This window comes from Pelodiscus sinensis, chromosome 3, assembly GCF_052426305.1.
Source record: "Pelodiscus sinensis isolate ZL-2025 chromosome 3, ASM5242630v1, whole genome shotgun sequence".
Taxonomy (NCBI): domain Eukaryota; kingdom Metazoa; phylum Chordata; order Testudines; family Trionychidae; genus Pelodiscus; species Pelodiscus sinensis.
Genome location: NC_143054.1, coordinates 99498912 through 99519696, shown reverse-complemented (window position 1 = coordinate 99519696; position 20785 = coordinate 99498912). Strand labels below are relative to the sequence as shown.

At 44.8% G+C, this 20785-nt stretch overlaps 1 protein-coding gene across 7 annotated transcripts in view; it reads left to right on the top strand.

The window, feature by feature from the left end:
* The first annotated feature begins 2978 nt into the window (after positions 1-2978).
* MAP7 (microtubule associated protein 7) overlaps positions 2979-20785 on the top strand; it is a 193305-nt gene continuing 175498 nt past the window's right edge. Inside the window, exon 1 of one of the 7 annotated variants that reach the window (XM_089777269.1) lies at positions 2979-3319. In XM_089777269.1, coding sequence (XP_089633395.1) covers positions 3018-3319 — 302 coding nt within the window. In that variant the 5' untranslated portion in view covers positions 2979-3017. The remainder of the gene's footprint in view (positions 3320-20785) is intronic. The other 6 variants (XM_089777272.1, XM_089777271.1, XM_089777273.1 and 3 more) reach the window with 6 other exon arrangements.

Sequence of the window (20785 nt, the reverse complement as noted above, 5' to 3'; positions counted from 1 at the left end):
CCCTTCTTTGCAGTCAGCTTTGGATTAACCTATTTTGAGTAATTCTGTAGTATTTGCAAATTTTGTCACCTCACTATTTACCCCTTTTCAAGAATATTTACAAGTTTATCAGTACTGGTCCAAATTCAAATCCCAGAAGCGCAACTCTCATTGCTACTCTTCTCCTGCCCCCTATATTTTAAGTACCTGGCAATGTTTTCATGATGATTTAACAATTCTTTAAGTACTTGCATGACCAGTCCTTTGTTATTCTTAATTGCCTGACTCCCTCTTTTCAGAACAAACTCCCTGCCCCAAAAGCAGAGCCACAGCTTGCGGCTGAGAGATGAGCCCTGTGCAATGGGCTGGGCCGGACCTGGCCAAGCAAGGCAGGGAAGTGACTCTGTCTCCTCCCCCCCCCCATCCCTTATTGCCCCAGCGCTGTTCCCAGGGGCTTCTAGTCCCAGCACTGCTGCCCTGCCAGTGTGTGCGCTGGGGGCACAGGAATGTGGGGGCAGGAGGAGGGTGAAGGAGGATGTGGGGGAAGACTTGGGGGGCCAGAAGTTGCAATGAAGGGGATGGGGTGATGGGGGGGGGGGGATCAGAATGAGGGGAGTGAGGCTGGAACAGAGGGAAGATAGTAGGGATACAATTTTCCTTTATAGAAGCTGCAATTTCCTTTGCTCCACACTTGTTTCCTCCCCCACTCCCAACAGCATGCTTCTCTTTGCACCTTTTCATTGTGTGAATAAGAATTTCAGCCCATTTGCAGGCACTGCAGAAAAGGTGGCAGGTCTGTATATTCAATAATTTGTAGCTCCTTTGGCATTAGATCTGGGACATTTGCTCCCCTTCAGGTCTCCAGCAGAGTAACTGATTTTAATGCCAGTGCATATTTCTTCTGGCAGCTCAGACCCTCATTCATTATTTCCCCCAGAGCTCTGAGCTGTGTCTGTCTGCTGCAGCTTGCTTTTAAATGGATCGGTTTCTTTCAGCCAGTTCTGGCCTCTCAGTTACTGACAACACTTCATTGGAATTGCCAGAAAACAAGCTGGGCCACAGGAGACCTCTCCCTTCCATGATATTGAATGCCCGTTGGCTTAGTATTTTTAAAATAAATAGCTGCATCTACATATAAAATCAAATCAATGTTCTTCTTTTACTCTTAGTTTCAGAGCCATATAGTTGCCATAGGAACCATAAACCTCCATCATAACCCAGAAAGATACCAGTGTTCATTCCCCTTCCACAGATGGGAGCACAATAATCAACTAGGCACAAGGGTTTTGATTTGCAGCTCTTTGGCTGCATTCTCACCCTCTCACCTTTTCTGTGTTACTCCCCCAATCCCTCCTGCCTGCCAACTCTCTCTCATACCCCCATCTCACACCTTCTTCTGCAGCCGAAATTCCTTCTAGATCCTGTCCTCCTCACCCTATCCTGCACCCCAGCTCCTGCCCAGATCCTGCATCCCTAGCACACTAACTGGCAGCACTGTCCTGAACACTGAACCCCCTCATTTTTGTCCCCATCTCAGAGCCTAAGAGTCCACAAAATCCACGAACTCCAGAAAAGTAGATCTGGCCAATGGGAAGCCCCGAACCTCAGTGCTTGCTATCGCATCCCATTGGGGCTGGAGCACCGTAAGAATGAGTTGTCTCAGTTCGGAGGCCACATTAGTGAGGGTTGGGGGGGGCGGGATGTTGGAGGTTGGTGGGTAGCTTTTTTTGTTGGGTTTTTTTGCTTCTCACTTGTGTGGTGGTCCCCAACTGATTTTCTGAGAGTCAATAGCCCCCAACCCAAAAAAGCTTCTTCACCCTGCCATAAATAAAGAAAACATGGGAACCTTTTGTGTTGGACATAAAATAATGTTTTACTTCATTTAAAATTAAGTTTGATAAATTAAAATGAGCGTTAAAATGCTTAATCTGTTTAATAAATTAAACCATTCTCCCTAGCTGTGACATTAGCAAAATGGCTGAGGCATAATTATGTAATGAACTATGAGTTTCCATTAGAAACTGGTGGTCCATGGAAAGATTTGCATTGAGCCAGGTAATCTGTAGGCCAGAAATTTTGACAACCACTGCTGGGGGGGGGGGGGGGGGAGTATTGAATCAGGGTGTCTCCAAATCCCATGTGAGTGCTCTGACCACTAAACCGAAAGCTAACAAGTGAATAGTGGCATCATCACCATCCCTCTCCTGTAGCTGGATTTTGAGCAGGATCCATTCCAGTTGATGTGCCCAGAGTGCTTAGCAGGCCCTGCTTTGGGACAGGTGGCCCAATGCTTGTCTTCCTCAGATTTGAGATTCACTGTGGGGTTTGGGCAGGAGATCAAACATCTCTACACCTTGAACCAGGCTGCAGTGCTCATACCCAGAAACAAAAGCAGATGCTGAGGAAACCCATACCTGAAAACTTAAGTGACAATGTCTAGAGCATTTGGTAGCAGTTTTGTGGATCCAAACCTGGGATTTAGGCACCTCGATGTTTACAGCTCCCACTCTTACTGCCTGGGGTGGACATGATGCCTTCGAGCTCTGAGAGGGAAGTCCTTAAAACAGCCAAACCGGGAGGGCAAGCTTAAAGTGTGTATGTGTGTCCATATACTATGTATAGACCAAAGCCCCAAGAAGGGGCTGAGTCTGTAGAGTGGCAGGTCTACCTGGTCTGTTGGGGACTTTCAAGCCCATTGGAATGTTACATCCAATGTGAAGGCCCAGATGCCCAATGCTGCAAGCAACAGCCCGCACCACACAACAGTTTTTAGTCAGTTGCAACTTGCATGAAACTTCCTGGTCTCTTCAGGGTGCAAGTCAACGCTCTGTCTGTGATTAAGGAATCCCCCCCCGCTGTACGGCTGGGTCCTCAGCGAGCGCCTCTCCTCCCAGGCCCTGCCAGGGGCGATCGGCCCAGGACGCGGCCTTCCTAACGCAAATCACCAAGCCCGAGCCGCACAAAGGTGGAGGCAAATTTCCCAAGCGGGTCCCGGAAGCCTCATTTCCAGCCCCTTCCGCGCCAAGCCCGGGGGAAAGATGCGCTGGCTCCCCCGGCCAGCTGAGCCGTGCGCTGCAGGCTGGGAACCGCCGTGGGGACAAGCCGGGGGGTTGGGTGGCGCGAAGCCGACATGCAGCCCCCGCCCCCCCCGGAGCTGGGCAGGGCGAGCCCCGCCCCGGCCTGAGCACCTGCCCGCGCGGTGGCGCTGCCGCGGGCTGCCCCTCCCGGTTGGTGCGTGGCGCGCTCACCTGCCGGCCGGGGCCGCGGGGCGGGGCGCACCGAGGAGACATGGCGGAGGCGCAGGCGGCCGAAGCCGGCGGCGCTGCCCGGGGCCCTGCAGGTGAGACCCCCCCCCCCCCCGGCGGGAGCGCAGCCTTGCGCGGGTTCCGCGCGGAATGTTAAAGGCGCCGGCGTTCTAAACGCCCCCCCCCCCAGTTCCACCCAGCGCCGCCTTCCCCGGGAATAGAACGTGGCCGCAGCGCCGCGGGCAGCGGAGGGTCCCCGAGCGAGACTGTGCTGAGGGGCTGCTGGTGCCAGCTGCTCCCACAGCGCCTGGGGGAGGGCTCGGGTCTCCTCCTGCTGTAACAGGTGCTCGGCCCCCTCCGCTGCCCGTTGACTTCAGGGGAAGCTTTGTAACGAGGGCAGGATCCGCCCCGGGGTGAAGGATCCCCGAGTTGCTGGGGTGCAAATAATCAAAATTGCTTAAGGCTCAGACGCGGTAACCTGTTAATCTGAATCTGCAAAAACAAGCCGGTCTCCCGTGGCACCATAGAGGCTAACAGATTTGTTAGGGCATAAGCTTTGGTGCGGAAAACCCGCTTCATCAGGTGAGTGGGACCACTTAGAAATCTCCCGCCAACTGCCCTTTCTGGTAGGGGAATGGAGCAGATCACTCATTGTCCATGCAGCCTTGCTCTCCACCAGGCCAGGGCTCTCCATCCGCTGGGATGGTGAGATTGACCCACCAGGCTTTAGTCAACCCCTTGCAGTATTTAGGCAGGGTGAATGGATTAAGATGATCATTTCCTGCTTCTCCTGGTCTACGTGTCTCCTTTTAATTAAAGTGGCATCAACTCGCATCACTGCAGTTGGTTGCTAGTGTTTTTATTCTGAAGTCATACATTTGAATTCATTGCTCAAATTGAAATATTTATTGCATCTTACCCTGCTGCCTATATGCTAGGAGTTATGTGTTTAATTTAAATGGAAAACTGTTCAAAATTACTGTGTCAATGTAATGGGTGCAATTATAATTGGAAATTACAATAGGCAGTAGTGGTATTTACTGCGTTTCTAACCCTGATACCACACTAACGATATTTCAGTCTGTTAGGTGTAGTCTGTTTTTAGTGGTGATTACTGTACATATACAGGTATGTATTAATGTTTAAAGATTCTATATCTATTGCTAAAATCCAAAACCACTGTGTCTGAAATTTGCAAGCCATTGTTCCAGAATGTGGGCTAATGACTTTAGGTGATGTAACATTAAAATACACTAGTTTGCTTTAAAGTTTAGTCACAGATGCAATAACTGCTATGTGATTTTGTGGCTTAGAGAGCTGACAGGATCCTTGAACTACACAGAACTACTGAGTGGAAATGTGAACAATATTAGTCAGACCATTAGTGGAATACTGCATCCATTTTCAGTGCCAACACTTAAGGATGGCCACAAATTATAAAGGGTTCAGCCAAGAGCTGCAATCTAATTTGAAATGTGAAAAACCTGTTTTACAGTGAGATAATAAAGGAGCTCAGTATAATTAATTTATACTGGATTAGGAGGGGTTTGGTCACACACTTTAAGAATCTACATGTGGAGAAGACTTTTGATAGGAAAGAGCCCTTTAATCTATCACAGGTAGGCATAACAATGGCTGGAAACTGAAACTAGACAAACTCGGTCTAAAGGTAAGGCTCCTTTTCTTAAAAAAAAAAATTGTTAGGGCAATTAACCATTGGAACAACTTAAGGAAGTGGTGGATTCTTTATCACTTGAATAAAATCTTTAAATCAAGATTGGATGTCTCTTGTAAGGAGGTATATCCACTCTAAGAGCATTTGGAAAAACTTCTATTTTAATTTAGAGTTGAGGAGGCTAGGAGAGTTTGGTTGACATAATCAGATCAGCAGCTGTTGTTGCTTAGGCACAAAAGTGGCTTATAATCAGATGCAAGAAAGGGATTGCCTCTTTGGCATGTTCAGGATTCTATATGTTGAACTGAACTGAATAAATCCTTTCTTAATTCCACTTTTTATTTAAAAAGTTTGTATTCGCCTTACTCCTTAGAATATGGCTGAGTTTCATAATTACTGAAGTGAAATTTTTGCTTAAAACAGTGTACAAATAGGACATAATGCTACTTGTTGACTGACCGTGTTTGCGCAACAAACTAAATATTTCAAACAAATATTATATGTAATGACACGGTGACGTGATTGTAAACAAGCAAAGAGGACGTACCCATGCAAATATCACTGAGACCTATCATTCTTCCTTTTGTGAAGGTAGTAGGGTGGAGTCTCTGTTTGAATTGATGACTGTAAGTCTGTGATGAGCTTAAATTCTAAAGTTTAGCTTCTGAAAGGGCAAGCATTAGTTAAGGCTTCTGTGCATAAAAACAAAAAGTAAATCGAAGAAGCAAACAAAAAAACTAAACCCAACTATCCATGCTCTATGCATGCATGAACACATACAACCTCTTTCAACATTTTTTTTCTTTTTTAAAGAATGGGATAAAAGAAAATACTTAATTTTCAAAATGGATGTTTACACATGATTTTCACTACATCATAATTGCAGTTAAATCTAATTTTCCTCTAATATTTATGAAAACAAAATGAGGAGAAAGTGTTTTAGAAGTAAACACACATTCTGAGTCCAAATTACTTATAGCTTTTAAATATCATGTGAGTTTGCACCCAAGTGATATTTTTGATAAATCATGTTATTGCATTTAATTTGCATTTTTTAATCAATGAAAACATTGTTTATAGATAAATCCACTTGCCTTTTGCTAGAAGGACTGATCTTTAAACTTGCTTCGAGTGTCAAAGTTCATCCGTAACTTGTTCATGTATGAAGTGTCAGTTAAACTTTAGCATTTAAGCTGTTTATAGTCCATGTGTCTATGTACCTGTAAGACCCACTGTCATCACCTTCTGAGAATTTAAAAAAAAAAACCTCCTTTCCTTCTATCCCAAATGATAGGAAAAAATAGCTCTGTTAGTATAGAGGGTGGTTTTGTGTGTGGGAGAGAGAAGGGTGGCTGTGTGTGTGTGTGTGTGTGTGTGTGTGTGTGTGTGTGTGTGTGTGTGTGTGTGTGTGTGTGTGAAAAATTTATTCAGAGAAATCTTAAGTCAAATTAGTTTTCATTTAGTTTTGAAACCCAAATTCCACAATCTAGGTCTAACACCTGTGGTCTCTTGTGCTCATGTTACTTCCATTATTGCTCTACAGTTTCTGTTGTTTTGGTAAAAAGTAGCCATTGTGAAGGAAGATGCAATCCTCAGGGAGCTAGGACCAGTTCTAGGGAGGACTTGGACTATCAGGACAGACACTTGAAGGGATTGATGAGGTCATAGTGTCATTTACTATGAGGCAGATGGTCTGCTGAACTTTGGGAGCTGTTTTTGGGTGAATGGCTTCATTCCAGGATAAGAGTTGTCATTACCAAGCATGAAGTTGAAGAAGACATGGAGGGCTAGGTGTGGGGCTGGTAAAATGGGGTCTACTCTTCTGTCCATTATTAGAATGAGGTGTTGATTTGGGGAAAAATAGTTGCCATAGGTATTTGGGCATCTAATTACAATAAGAACTCCAAAGGGAAGCCAAGGCTGTAGACTAACATAGGCAACCCTCAATAGGGAAGGTTGTCAGAGGTGACATTTTCTCCCTCTTCTTGTCAGCATCCATCTCAGTTTTCTGGATTCTGCTTAGCTATCTGCTTTTTAATCGGGTGCTAATTTTGGCTGCAGGTTGATAGACCCAGGAGAATAGTACTCCTTAAGTCTGTGAGGCAAATAAGAGGCTATTGGAATTATGTTTAAATCTTTGATCTTGCAGTGAAAATGTTTTAAGGTATAAAAGCTTTATTCTCATGGGTCCTCTCTTGTCAAAAACTGTAAACTTGTGTTGTTAATTTGGATGTGTTCCTTGCTAGCTTGATAAAGCAAACCATTTAAACTTTCCCTCTGTAAGCTTGGTGAGAAATGTAGTCTGTTATGTCTCTTCTTACGGTGTGAAAAAAATACTGTAATTTAACTTTGTATGATAGTTCAGTTTCTCTTTTTAAACTTATCATGTCCTATTATTAAAGTATTTTGAAAAAAAATGCAGTAGATGCATTTTTAAAATGTACCTAATTTTATATGGTTCCTTCCTAGTCTTCATTTATTTTCTAGTTAAAATATTTTGATAGGTTAGGTTATAATACTATTGGATTTACATTCTCTTTTGGGAATCTGATTTTCTCTATCTGTTCAAGTATATTTTATTTACTGTAATAAGAGACACTCTGCATTGAGAGGGAAACTGTATCTCTTAATGCATCATATAGTATTGTGACACTTAACTCAGAACAACCAGAATTGTAAGTCAGTATGTTAGAGTGAGCTTCGCTGGAGATCAGACTGCGTGTCAGCTCCAAGCCACGTAAGTCCATCCATATCACTGGGAAACTTCTTGAGACTCTGTAAGTCTTAACTTTGCCTTGCAGGTGACAACCAGTGAACCCCAATTCCTGAATTTCTAGAGTCAGCTCTTGGCAACGGACAGACCCTCTTACTGTCCTCTCATAAAAATTACGATGTTTGGTACTTCCAAAGATGCACCAGCTTCTTGGTTTAGCTATGGACTTGTACTCACTTCAGCATAATAGCCTGGACTTTGTTTACCTTCTATGTAAATGTACTTTGTTTTCAAGTATGCCCTCAAAACATCTTTAGGATGTTTAGGAACTATCTTTAGGAAGATAGTTCCAGAAGACGCAACTCTTTATGCACCATCCATGCATAACCATACAGTCATATTCATGAGCAACATGGTTTTATTAAATACCTTACTCAGTAAACCTTGTCTATAATATATTATACTAGTCTATAAATCAGTTGATTTTGATTGATTATTTCTTTGAGGTTAGTTTTCGGTGCTAGCTATTCTTCTCAGTAAAGTATCACTTGCTCTATATCCAAGCTTCTCCTTATTTCACCACTAGGAGGATCTCATGCACTTCCTCTGTTTAGGGTCTGTAGGAGTCCAAAATGTTGGTATGCAATTATTCACTGAAATAACTCAGATGAGTCTTTTCATGTGTCTTCTTTAATCTTGCAACACAAGTGTAAAAACTAAACCTGATACAACAGAGCGAAAGGTTGCTGAAGTGATTGACAATTCTGATCACCAAAAGCAATGCAGTTTGAATATGGTGCCTTAGTACTAACATAGGACAGAGTTGCTATAGCAAACATATTTTTAGAATTGAAACCAAACATTCATTTGCTATAAAGAGTGATTATGCAGAAGAGATGACTAATTTTTTCCTCTCTGCATCTCTCTTCAGTTTTGCAAGTGTTTTTATTTTTAAATGTCAAATATATCCCCATTATGAGGGCTTCCTACCATTTCACTTGAGAACAAAATCAAGTTATTGTCGTTCTGGCATCTTGTGAGGCATGGCTTTATTTATTCTGCAGTGTGTTTTGGTGAAGAGTTTTGACTTAAGCTCATTTCTATTCAAAACAGTGGATTACACTACACTGAAGTGTGAAATTCTGGATTTCATATCTGACTCCAAACTACTCAATTACCTCATGTTTACAATGGCCTAAATCAAAACACTAGCTCTGAATAGGGTTGCCAGATGGTTTCAACAAAAATACCGAACCCCCCCACACACACCGGGGGGGGGGGAAGTAGGGCGGAGACCAAAGTTGTTGACAGGGGGGAGGGAGAAGGACCCCAAGAGTTATTAAGCAAAAATAAACAAAGAAAGTAAAACAGCATTAAAACAGATGGCCCCTTTAATTGCATGCAGAGTCAGAATAGGGATAGGAAGAGAAGAGGTTGAGCACTGAGATCCAGGGAAGGCATTGCTTCCCCTTGCTCGGGTCTTTAGGTTTTTTTGCCGGCAGCTATCTTGTTTTCTTGGTTGAGCCAGATGGGAGCTTCTCTGCAGAACTGGGTAAGCAGAGGGGCTGGGAGTGTCAGAGGCCTGGGGAGGAGCGGGGGCAAGGCCGGGGGCTGGGCCCAGTTGCCGAGTGTGTCATAGGGTTGCCAGGTGTCCAGTATTTTCACCTCCTGGCAGGGGAAAAACCAGAAAATACCAGACATTTTAGGTGTCTGGTATTTTCTGAATTTTTTTTTTTTAAACTGGACAGGAAGTGAAAATACCGGACTGTCTGGGTCAATACTGGATACCTGGCAACTCTAGCTCTGAAGAGTTTCAGGTCCATCTGCAATTCATGTGTATTTTTTGTAGCTGTTTATGCTACATGGCTTTTCAGTATAACAAATTCTGGATTAAATATAATAGATTTTTAACTGGATTTAAAGAACTTCTTCCTCCCTCCCTCCCTTCCCCGATTTTGGAAGGTGGACAGTTCAGTTCATTAGTGTCTTCTCTTCGTCAGTAATTGTATACACAAGGTCCACCCAGTGGGGCAAAGTATGAGGCCATTTTAGATATGCATTGTATAATGCTGGCCATGCTGCTGTTCCAGTTCTTCCTCTAACCAAAGTTTTCTTCTCACCAGTGAGGACAATAGCATAGCTGGGCCCCTTCCACAGGATGGGGGAGAGGGTCACTGCTCGGGTCACTGCTCCATGACCCTGGAAGGGGTGGGGCCTGGTGGAAGGGGCGGGGCTAGGACTAGGCCGCCCTCAGCTCTGCCTAGAGTGCATAGAGCAGGGCTCTGGATGTGATTTGAAGAGCCTGTGGCTTCTGTTGTCGCCACTGCTGCAGTAACAGCTGTGGCCGCCAGGAGCTCTGGGCCCCAGGGAAGTTGTCCCCTTTGCCTTCACCTCCTCAGTCGGCAGCCTGCTTCTCACCTAGGATTAAAAAGCTCTGCAGTTCATTAAAAAATATCATCTGTGTCAGGTGAAGCATGGCTAATTGGCTTATATACTACTTTCTTCAATGCTAGCATAAAAAGAGAACCTTGTTAACATAATTGTATCTCTATGCACGCAGTCTGTTCCTTCCATTTTCAGTGTGAAATTATAAATTATTTCTTCAAATAAAATCATAGTTTGCAGTAATTTGAGAGTATACCAGGCTGACATTTTAAATTTATATATTTCTGAGCACAGATTGGATTATACGAGGAAACAAGAAATACGTATGAAGGAGTTTAGTTGCTTTTCAGCTGAAAATGATTTATGGCTGAAAACATAATTAAATCTGGTCATGGTAATAACTGCCTCAATTAGGCAGGCATTATGTAATCTTTAAACAATACATTTTCCTTCCCACTTGAAAAATATGAATGAATGCTAATCCAAAATGCAAGCCAAAACATGTAGTTAGAGCTGAAGTGACCATACTCCTTGCACACCCTCATCTTCTCAAGGGAAGAGAAATTCTCAGAATCATTGACATTTCTAAAGCCAGTGTCTTAGAAGAATTTTGAAAAAGAGGTTGCGTGCATTGCATACCCACTGTCTGTTATGGGGTAGAAAATGATAGGACCCAAAGATGCATTTGTGAAATCCACGAAGAGCTCAGTTCCACAAACACATGTGTGTAAATATCAGTGTAGCCAACTCTAGCAACTTTGTTGCAAATCTTGTGATTTTGGTGGTGGTCTTAAAATCCTAGCTCCTGGAGTCATGTATGACATGAGAATCTCAGCTCTCTTAAAAAAAATAAAGTAAGTTTCCAGACCACCTGATTGTGAGGAAAAGCTTGAAAACATGATTCCTAAAGCCTCCAGTACAAGGAGGCAAACACCACAACCCCAAATGTATTATTTTTAAAGTCAATTTCATGATTTTGGGGGGGGCCCTGGTTTGTGATTTGTGAGTGTTCTGGGTTGGCAGTGCTGGTGATGTTACTCACAGGAGCAGTCCTGTGGTTGGTATGTGACTACTCACCAGAGTAAAGTTTCTTATGTGCACAGGTATTTTCAGGGTTGGTGCTTAAGGTTGCTCACCAATGTGAGAATAAGCTACGCATAAAGGAAGATGTAAACATCCGCATTTTAGCTCCCAATGTTTCTTTTTTAAAACCATGTGTCGTATCCTTCTGAGAAATGTTGCCACCTACCAAACAGTTCTAATTGACTGTGTTGCTCCTTAATTATTAATGCTATAGGAAGTCAACTGCTGAGTGGTGATAACAATTAATAGAAGGCTAAGTTATTTATAGGATTTAATTTATATGATATTATAGATGACAGATTCCTGTTTCTTAAAGTTATATATATTTTCTGGTGTATGCATAAGCAGAGTCAGAACTAAGCACAGGGCTTGCCGACTTTCTGTTTTCATCTTTGTCTGCTTGAATTGCCAGTAAATGTTTTAGCAGGCTGGCCAGCAGTCTGGCTTGAGTCCTGGCTTCAAATGGGTCCTGGACCTACCCCTGCTGCGACTCTGGATTTAAAATGTATTAGGAGCTGGGCTTGGAGCTGGGCTCAGGTCTGGGAGCTCAGACCCCCTCCCCCCACACACACACAGACAGGGGCTGCTGCCACCTTGTACTACTGCCTCTTTATCAGAGGTAGCAGTACAGGTTGACAGGCAGCTCCCCTTGACAGGCAGTTTTCAAACTGGCTCCCCTTGTGGACCAGCTCCCGCCTGGCACCTTGCACTGCTGCCTCTGATACAGTGTCAGCAGCGCGGAGTGGCAGGGAGCTCCTCAGGAGGGAGGCTGGAGCACACTGCTGCTAGCCTCGCCCCCAAGGACTATAGAATAGTCACCTAACCAATAAGAATTCTTGAGGTTACTCGACTATTCAATTAACTGATATTTAACATCCCTACTTCATGGTCCTTGCTTCTAATTACTTAGCCATAAACAGATGGGTAAAGGGAAATAATCAAAGTGATGAAGATGGTGTGTGTTCTTTATTGTCTGGTATGTAAATATTTACTTTAACTGCAATATTTTGGCAATATTTTGTGTACTGTGGTTCAGGTCTATAGGTTGATGTTGACAATTTACAGCATAAATTGTACCCAGTCTTTTTTATTATAAAAGAGTTTATAGGACAAGAAATTCGAATTTAAAAAATATTATTTCAGTCCCAGCAAAGAAGGGGGAAAGAAGAGCTGAGATTCATTCTCTTTCTGGGTCAGCTTTCTAGAGGAAACACTATTTTTCTTTAACCTCTATTATCCCAATTATTTGTCGCCTCCCTCAAATACATACTTTAGTGAATGTTAGATTGTTTCAATTGAAATGAAAGACACTTTTCTCTGATTCTCCAAATAAAATATTCTAATTCTAAGAATAGAGATTTAGTACATTAAATTGTGGTGTTTTCAGGAGTTTGACTATCAGAAGTTAGTTTTAAATGAACAATGAGTTAACTATTCAGAGCACATCTGAACTCTTGTCCATGGTAGTCCCATTAGTCAAAAAGATGGAAGTTGTTGTTCTCATTCTATAGTATTTTATATTATCACTACTGATTACTGCAAGATAGAATTTCTGGAGGAGAGGCTTGTGGGTTCAATAAATATATACCATTGATTTCTTTGAGGTTTATACTTCATTTGTACAACTTTGGTATTAATATTATAACATATATTAGGACATAATCGTAATTGTTCTATCTTAAAACAGTGCCTACAGACCCTGATCAGGATGCGGCTAGGCACTTGAAAAACCTATTTTAGGACACAGTATTTTCTTTTCTTTTTACTAGGGGTGTATGCCCACTGCTCATTACGCTCACCAACCACACTCTCTGTGGGGAGTCAACCCCGGCTTTCTCCCCAGCTTCCAGGGAGGGCCAGGCGGAGGCGTGGTAGCCCTAGCCTGCCCTGGCTCTCTCACCCTGGGAACTGGGCTCCCCTGAGGCCAGGCCAGCCCCAGCTTTTTCCCCTTCCCCTCTGGCTGCTGGGAGGTTGGGCCGGGCTGAGGCCATGGCTGGCCCAGCTCTCTCCTTCCAGCCACCGGGGGCTTGGGCCTGGCCGAGTCTAGCCTGGCTCTCTCTTTAGCCACCAGGGGTTGGGCTGGGCAAAGGCTTTTGCCCCCTCTTTCTTTCCTCCCGTCACCCCCGGCCTCCAGGCAGAGGGGCTGTGGTGTGGTCATGCCTGGCTCGTCTCCCAGCCACTCGGGGGGAGGAGGGCGCCGAGGCTCGCCAGGCTCCATGTTCTTCCCCCAGCCAGCAGGGAAGGACGGGGCCTGCTTCCAGGCCTCGCCAGGCCCTGCGCTATCCCCCAGGTGCTGGGGAAGGGGGAGGAGGGCAATCGAGCATTGGGGAAAAGGAGAGGAGGAAGGAGTCAGGCGGGACGCAGAGTGATGTGCTGACGTCACTCTATCGTCCCACAGGAACATTTTTTTATATAGAGAGAGATAACGATGTATAACAAGTAGGTTTGACAAGCAATAGGAAGGAGAGTGGGAGGGAAAACAAAGGGTACCAATAATAACATGTGGTTGCATAAACAACCTAGTGAATAACTTGGTTAAATCAGACTTATGCAAAATGCTTTATTGAAATCATGCTCTGCTAGAGATGTTAAATTTTGATTAATCGGCTAATTGAGTAGTCAATGAAATTTCCATTGACTACTTGATTAGTTGATAAGGGGGGACACTCACTATCCTACTGTGCCTTTCCCTTTGAAATGTACAAGAGCGCCTGCGGCTCCTGTACACTTCCAAGGGAGAGAGAGGCCATGGGAACCCATGCCAGCGGGGATCGAAGCAGTCCCCGCTGGCGCAGGTTCCCCTCTGATCCTCTTCCTTTGAAATGCACAAGAGCCGCAGGCGGCTGCTGTACATTTCAAAGGGAGAGGACCAGCAGTCAGACTGGCATGAGCGAGCCTGTTTCAATCCCTACTTGTGATGTTTCCTTGCTGCCCTCTGCTTCCTCTAGGTCCCAGGGAGATAGTGCTGAGGGGAGCTGGCTTTTAAGCCAGCTCCCCTCAGCACTGGCTTGTGCTGCACCCTCTCTCCCCTTTTACTGCATCTCTCTGATAGAGGCAGCAACGGGGGAAACGACTAGACAAGTTCCTACTTGGCTACCTGATAAGCATTTGCTTATCAGGTAATCGACTAGTCGCTTACATAAGAACAGCCATACTGGGTCAGACCAAAGGTCCATCTAGCCCAGTGTTTCTCAGTCAGTGGTACGCATACCCTTAGGGGTACATAAGAGAAGAGAAGCCTCAATACAAGTGAAATTTGGCAAAAAAAAGGCTGGGATTTTGCCCTGCAAAGGGGATCGGGGCAGGGGCGGCAGCAGGTGCCTGTCAAATTGAATGTTGGGAGCTGCACACCTGGACGGTAACAGCCGCTCTGTGCACACACTCCTGCGCCAGGCAGGAAAAAGCATGTGGCTGTGACAGCGGCTCTGGTGAGACCCAAGGCAGTTGCAAGTTGGTGGTGGGTTTGGGCGGGGAAGAAAAAAAAAAAACTTCCACAGCTGCCTCTCCTAGTTCATTTCCTCTCTGTCAGCCTCCCCAGGGTGCTCCAGTGGTGAGGGCAGCTGAACATCCCCATCGCCCATTCCCCATGGTGCTGTGGAAAGGAGCTAAGAGGTGGTGAAGTGGCACAATAAGCTTTGCTCCAGAGGATGCCCCTTCTCCTGCATCAGTGGCTTAGCGAGGGAGACGGGAGGCAGTTGCCCTGGGCGCCACACTAGGGGGGGCGCCAGGCTGGAATGTGAGTGCACAGCCCCATGCAGTGAGCCCAGCACTGGTGGGCCACTTGCTTTCTGCAGATAAGCCGCAGAGTCGGGGCCAGGCGGCGGGAGTGGGCACTTCAAAGGTAGGATTACCCTACATCCGGTGCCTGGCTCTGAGGGAAGGGAGGGGCATTGGGTTACGACAGGGAGACTGGGGCCATCTGGGGAAGGGTGGATGCATTGGGTTAGAGTAGGGAGGTTGGGGGTGCCTGGCTCCGGGGGGTACTTACAATTTTTTTAAAGAGGTACTTTATAAAAAAAAAAAAAAAGGTTGAGGAACACTCATCTAGCCCAGTATCCCATCTGCTGACAGTGAACACAACAGGTAATCATCACATGATTCCTCTCCTGTCATCCGTTTCCAGACAGAGGATAGGGACACCATTCCTACCCATCCTAGCTAATAGCCATTGATGTATCTAACCACCATTAATCTATCTAGCTCTTTTTTGAACCCTGTTGAAGTCCTAGTCTTCACAACATCCTCTGGCAAGAAGTTCCACAGGCTGAGTTTGTGCTGAGTGAAGAAAAACTTCCTTTTGTTTGTTTTTAAACCAGCTGCCTATTAATTTCATTTGGTGACCTATAGTTCTTTTATTGTGGGAATAAGTAAATAACTTTTCCTTATTCACTTTTTCCACACCAGTCATGATTTTATAGACCTCTATCATATCCCCCCTTAGTCACCTCTTTTCTGTGCTGAAAAGTCCAAGTATTTTTAATCTCTCTTCATATGGGACTCGCTCCAAACACCTAATCATTTTTGTTGCCCTTTTCTGAACCTTTTCCAATGCCGATATAACTTTTTTGAGATAAGGAAACCACCTCTGTACATGCTATTCAAGGCGTGGGTGTACCATAGTTTTATTTAGAGGCAGTAAGATATTCTCTATTCCTTTTTAAATGATTTTAACATTCTATTTGCTTTTTTGAGTGCCACTGCACATTGAGTGGATATTTTCAGAGAACTATCCACAGTGACTCCAACATCTCTCTTGAGTAGCTGTAGCTAAATTAGGGTATGTCTTCACTACAAAGTTAATTCGAAATAACAGCAGTTATTTCAAATTAACTTTAATAGCATCTACACAGGCAAACCGCTATTTCAAAATAAATTCAAAATAGTGGAGCCCTTATTTCGAATTTGGTAAACCTCATTCCACGAGGAGTAATACCAAAATTGAAATAGCTATTTCGAATTAAGTGCTGTGTAGACACTTAATTCGAAATAGGGGGCCTCCAGCCCTTCCCAGAGAGCCCTGGTGGCCACTCTGGGCACAACCGGGAAAACTTACTCTCCTCTCCCCCAGCCCGGAGACATTAAAGGGGTAGATCTTGGCCACAGTGCCTGTGCCAGCTCCAAGCCTGCCAGCCCAGAGCCAGCAGTGGCCAGCGGGGCCCCTAACCCAGTGGCCCCAAAACATGAGCCAGCAAGCCACTGGCAGCCAGCCCTCCACCACTCCCCAGAAGCAGTCTGCCAGCTCCCAGGAACTTGACAGGGGCTGGAGAAGGTGGGCGCCTTCCTGGTCCAGGGTGGAGATCATGGACCTTATCCAGGTTTGGGGGGATGCCTCCAATGTCCATGATCTCTGCACTAGACTGAGGAATGCGGCCGTCTATGGCAGGATAGCTGCCAGCCTGGCCACCAAAGGCCACATGTGAACCCAGGAGCAGGTTAGCATGAAAGGTTGGTCCGGCGAGACCCCCAACCCTGAGCTTCCCCTCCTCCTCCTTCTTCCCCTTGCTTCCCCCTTCCAGCTCCCTCCTCCCAGGTTTTCCCCTCCCCTCTTCCACCCTCTCTCTTCCCCTCTCCCACCTCCTTTTCCCAGTCTCCTCAGAGGTTCATCTCCCCCCCCCCCCCCCCAGTTTTGTTCAATAAACCCAGTTTCTATTTTTGAACATACGTATCTCTTATTTGACATCAGGAAGGGGGCTAGGGAGGGGTAAGTGGAAGGACGTGAGGGAGGAATGGGTCACGAGCCCCCGGTGGGGAGGACCCTGAGGCTCTGAGGGCTTCTCAGGGTGGACGCTCTCCTTCAGGGCCTCCTGGATCCTGACAGCCCCCTGATAGACCCCCACCGGATGGAAGGTTATAGCAATGACCCCATGAGACACACCGGTGTGCCCAGGGGCAGCTCTGGCTCCATGTGGCCGACTGCTGTGGTGTCCCGAGTGCGGGCTCTCAGGGTACTCCAAGAAAGGAATGTTTTGCTGTCCCTCATCGAGGTAGACAAGCAAGCGGAGAACCCTGAGAACTGTCTGTCCGGGGTGAGGGAGCCCTTTATGTGCGTAAAAATGTATGCAGAGCCCCAGTGGCCCACTGATTGTATGTGTTGGACCTATTGACAGGGCTCGCCAAGCGGCGGCGAGCCCCGCTCGCCTGTTGCGCAGTTCTGCACTCTGTGCATGAACAGATCGCCCTGCGCCAGCTCTTTTAGGGTGTAATCTATTCACCTGGGGCGAGTAGATTACACTATTTGTTGAGCCCTGCCTATCGATGTTTCCAGTTTGTCAACCTCGCAGAGCCCCTGGAGCACAGTTTGAGACACAATGTGATAAGCAAATGCTTATTGGATAGTCAACGCTACAAATTTTCCTTTGTAGGGTGTCTTTATTGGGTAGGTGTGGGAGTAAAGAGAAGCCCAAAACCTGGGAATTTCCAGTGATACACTAGATGATAGGATCTAGATTCCAGTATTATCTGTGTAGGTAGACAATATAATCTTGTTTTCTGTGTGTTCTGCACTGACTGACAGTCCTGCCTTGAGTTTGATGATGATTTAAAATTAGTCCCTGCAGGGAAAGGGAAGGTTTGTAATCTTTGACTGACTACTGTATTTTTTTTTAAAAGCAGTACTTTAATTGATTTCATCCTTTGCAATTGATACAAGAAAAGATGCTCACCAGAGATGACAGATGTGAAATAGATCTTTAAAAAAAAAAAAAAAAAAAGGCAGCTGTGCCTGGGATGATCTTCTAACAGGGTTGTTGCTGAACGGGTGAGCATGGGTGTCTATGTGAATTTGCCCATGTTTATGACTCAGCTCTCTTCCAGTAGTCTTCAGACTTCTTCCATTGATTGTACCAGAAAGTCATTACAAGTAATGTGCCCCCTTTTACCTCTTGCCTAGTACTTTTATTCTGTTATACTTAAATTCTAATGTTTCGTGATCTTGTGTTCTTTTGTTTTGATTACTTGAAGACCAAGCTGACATTCATGGGAGGAACTTTCAATGTTAAACACACACATGCTTCAGTTAGTCTTCAAAGTGCTATTGGATCAATATTTTCTCTTTACACGAATATAATTCCTTTAAGAAACAACGTTTATTCCCACAGGAGCATTAGACTGATATGCAGTGGCACTTGTCAAATGCGCTATAATGATGGTGTATGGCAGCTTTCTTTAGAGAAGGCACAATCCTGCAGGCACTTTGTGTACAGCTAGAGTAATTCCAGTTGTGGGATTCTCTTGAAGTGGAAGGGTGCACCTTCACTAGGGGGAGAAAAGTTCTTACCATGTAATAGGTAACACATGGGAGAAGGCAGAGGTCCTCCTGTAGATACATCAACTCATCTAGATAGTCTCCTAGTTTTACAACAGGCTACATAAAAAGCACCATCGAAAGCACAGTTTCAATACAAATTAAAATTTCATACAGTGGCTTGTTTATTCTACTTTCTGTTATACACTGAAATGTAAGTACAATATTTATGTTCCAGTTTATTTATTTTATATTTCTGTAGTAAAAATGAACAATTCAGCTATTTTTCAATATTAATATTAGGGATCAACTTGTAGTTGACTCTTGTCGTCTATACGCACTCCCCTCTCGCACCCGCTCCAGTAGCGTGGAAGGTGAGAGTTGCAGGGTGCATGCTAGAGCTGATACTTGCAGGAAACAGCTTTCAAGCAGTCTCCTCGCACGTGCTGGCTCCATGGACCCACCTGCCCCCCACACTTGTCGCCTCCTACAGAGACAGCGACATGGGGCAGGCAGGTGCCGGGGGTAGCTGGCTTAAAAGCTGGTTCCCCCCCAGCACCAGGTCTGTGGTGCCGCCTGCCCCCCCTCCCCAAGCAGTGCAGGCGGGGGGAGGGGAGGAGGAGGGCGGCAGCGGTACAGGAGGCTGCTTCAAAGTATCTTCTGTCCCTGGGAGAGGGTCCGAGCTCCCCGCGGACAGAGGCTGCACCAGTATCCCACAGAGCAGTCTCTGTCTGCGGTGAGCCTGGGCCCACCATGGACAGAGGCTGATCTATGGAAGCAGCCCCTCTCTGGGGGGGATGGGGGAGAGTCTGAGCCCCTCCAATCTGCACAGGGGTGTTGGGAGGCTCCCTGGAAGTGGGGCTGGGAGCGCACTGGTTGCTGGACCCTCCCTGGGGACTATCAAATAGTCACATTACTAAGTTACACAACTATTCGATTACACGGTATCTAACATCCCTAATAAATAAGCTGAGAGACTTTTTTTTTTGTTTTTTTTAGGTCTGATTTTGTAAGCTGATTTTAAGTGAGGTGAAACTTGAGGGTATGCAAGAGAAATCAAACTCTGAAAGGGATATGTTAGTCTGGAAATGTTGAGAACCACTGAGTTACACTCTGGAGGAGCCAAGGGATTACTTAACTAATTCATGTGCATGCTACAAACTGCTGCCTTTTCACGAGGGTTTCCCACAAGTTCCGGCATTTTGACTCTCAAATGGTAGTAACACACCTCTTGTCCTAGAGAAGAACAGCTATAGGTTCCAGGTGAGCAGATCCTCATGCTGGAGTAGAGCCATAGTTTGTGAAGATTTTTAGTGATTCATGGTTAGCATGACTTCTTTTGTAAGCTCATGGTTTAATCGCTATCTCGTGTGTATTAAAATCTAGTTCTGTGTAGGAAAGGAGACAGGGATGTGGATTTTTTTTATTTCATCAAGCATTTTATCTCAATACAAGTCTTTCATATTTCTGCAAACTACTTGTGTAGTATTTCATTGCTTTTGAATATTACTAATAAAAATATGAATCAATTTTTCAAATATATGCAGTATGATTACAACATTTGTTGTACCATTACTATCCATCTCTCTTATTTTATAATATATTACCTAAACATGGCTTAAGCAATTATTTGGAGAAAATATTTATATTGTCTGCTGTTGATTTAGATCCCTATCTTGCAATTAGTCACACTCAAGCTTAACTTGAAGCATGGGACTAGTGCCATTGAAATCAATCAGATCACTCATGTGTAAAGGTAAGCACATGAATAGTTGACTGCAGGATTGGGTGTTAGATGTCCAGTTCCAAACCAGTACAAATTTATAAACCAAGGTTTTGAGCCCAGATTTACAGAGTTTTATTACACAGCAATTAACATTCTGAGTATCTAAGAATTTACATCTCCTAGCATAACTTTGTCCTGTATTCTTTATTTTACTCGCTAGTCACAATCAGGCAAGATTGGTAGGCAATTGCCAGATCCCACGGGCATAGTATTTTTTAAACAACTGAAAGTAAGTTTGCTAAATTATCCATACTTTTTCATGAGTAGGCATTGCTTTCAGCCCAGAATCCATGAAGACGCCTCCATATACTCAGGCATGTTAGGGCTAAAATCTTCTGGACTTACTTGTTAGGGAGTCTCAGTAAGTATTACCATTTTAAAGGAGCCAAATCCATTTTATTAAATGGTCTGTTTTTAAGCAATTGCAGTACTTTATTTTATTTGATGAGAATATTTTACAGTGTTATCAGGAGGATCCAGTCCTGACTGGAGGGGGGTGGGATTAGAGAGTGGGACCACATGTAAGAATGAAATTGTACTGATGTCTATGAGAGTCATTCAGCCACTGGTGTATTTGTTGACACTCCCAACAAAGTTTTTTGCAGTTTTAAATTAACGATTTAAATAAATAGATCAGGTATTGTAGGTGGCTATTGGACATTTGCCTTAAAAATAT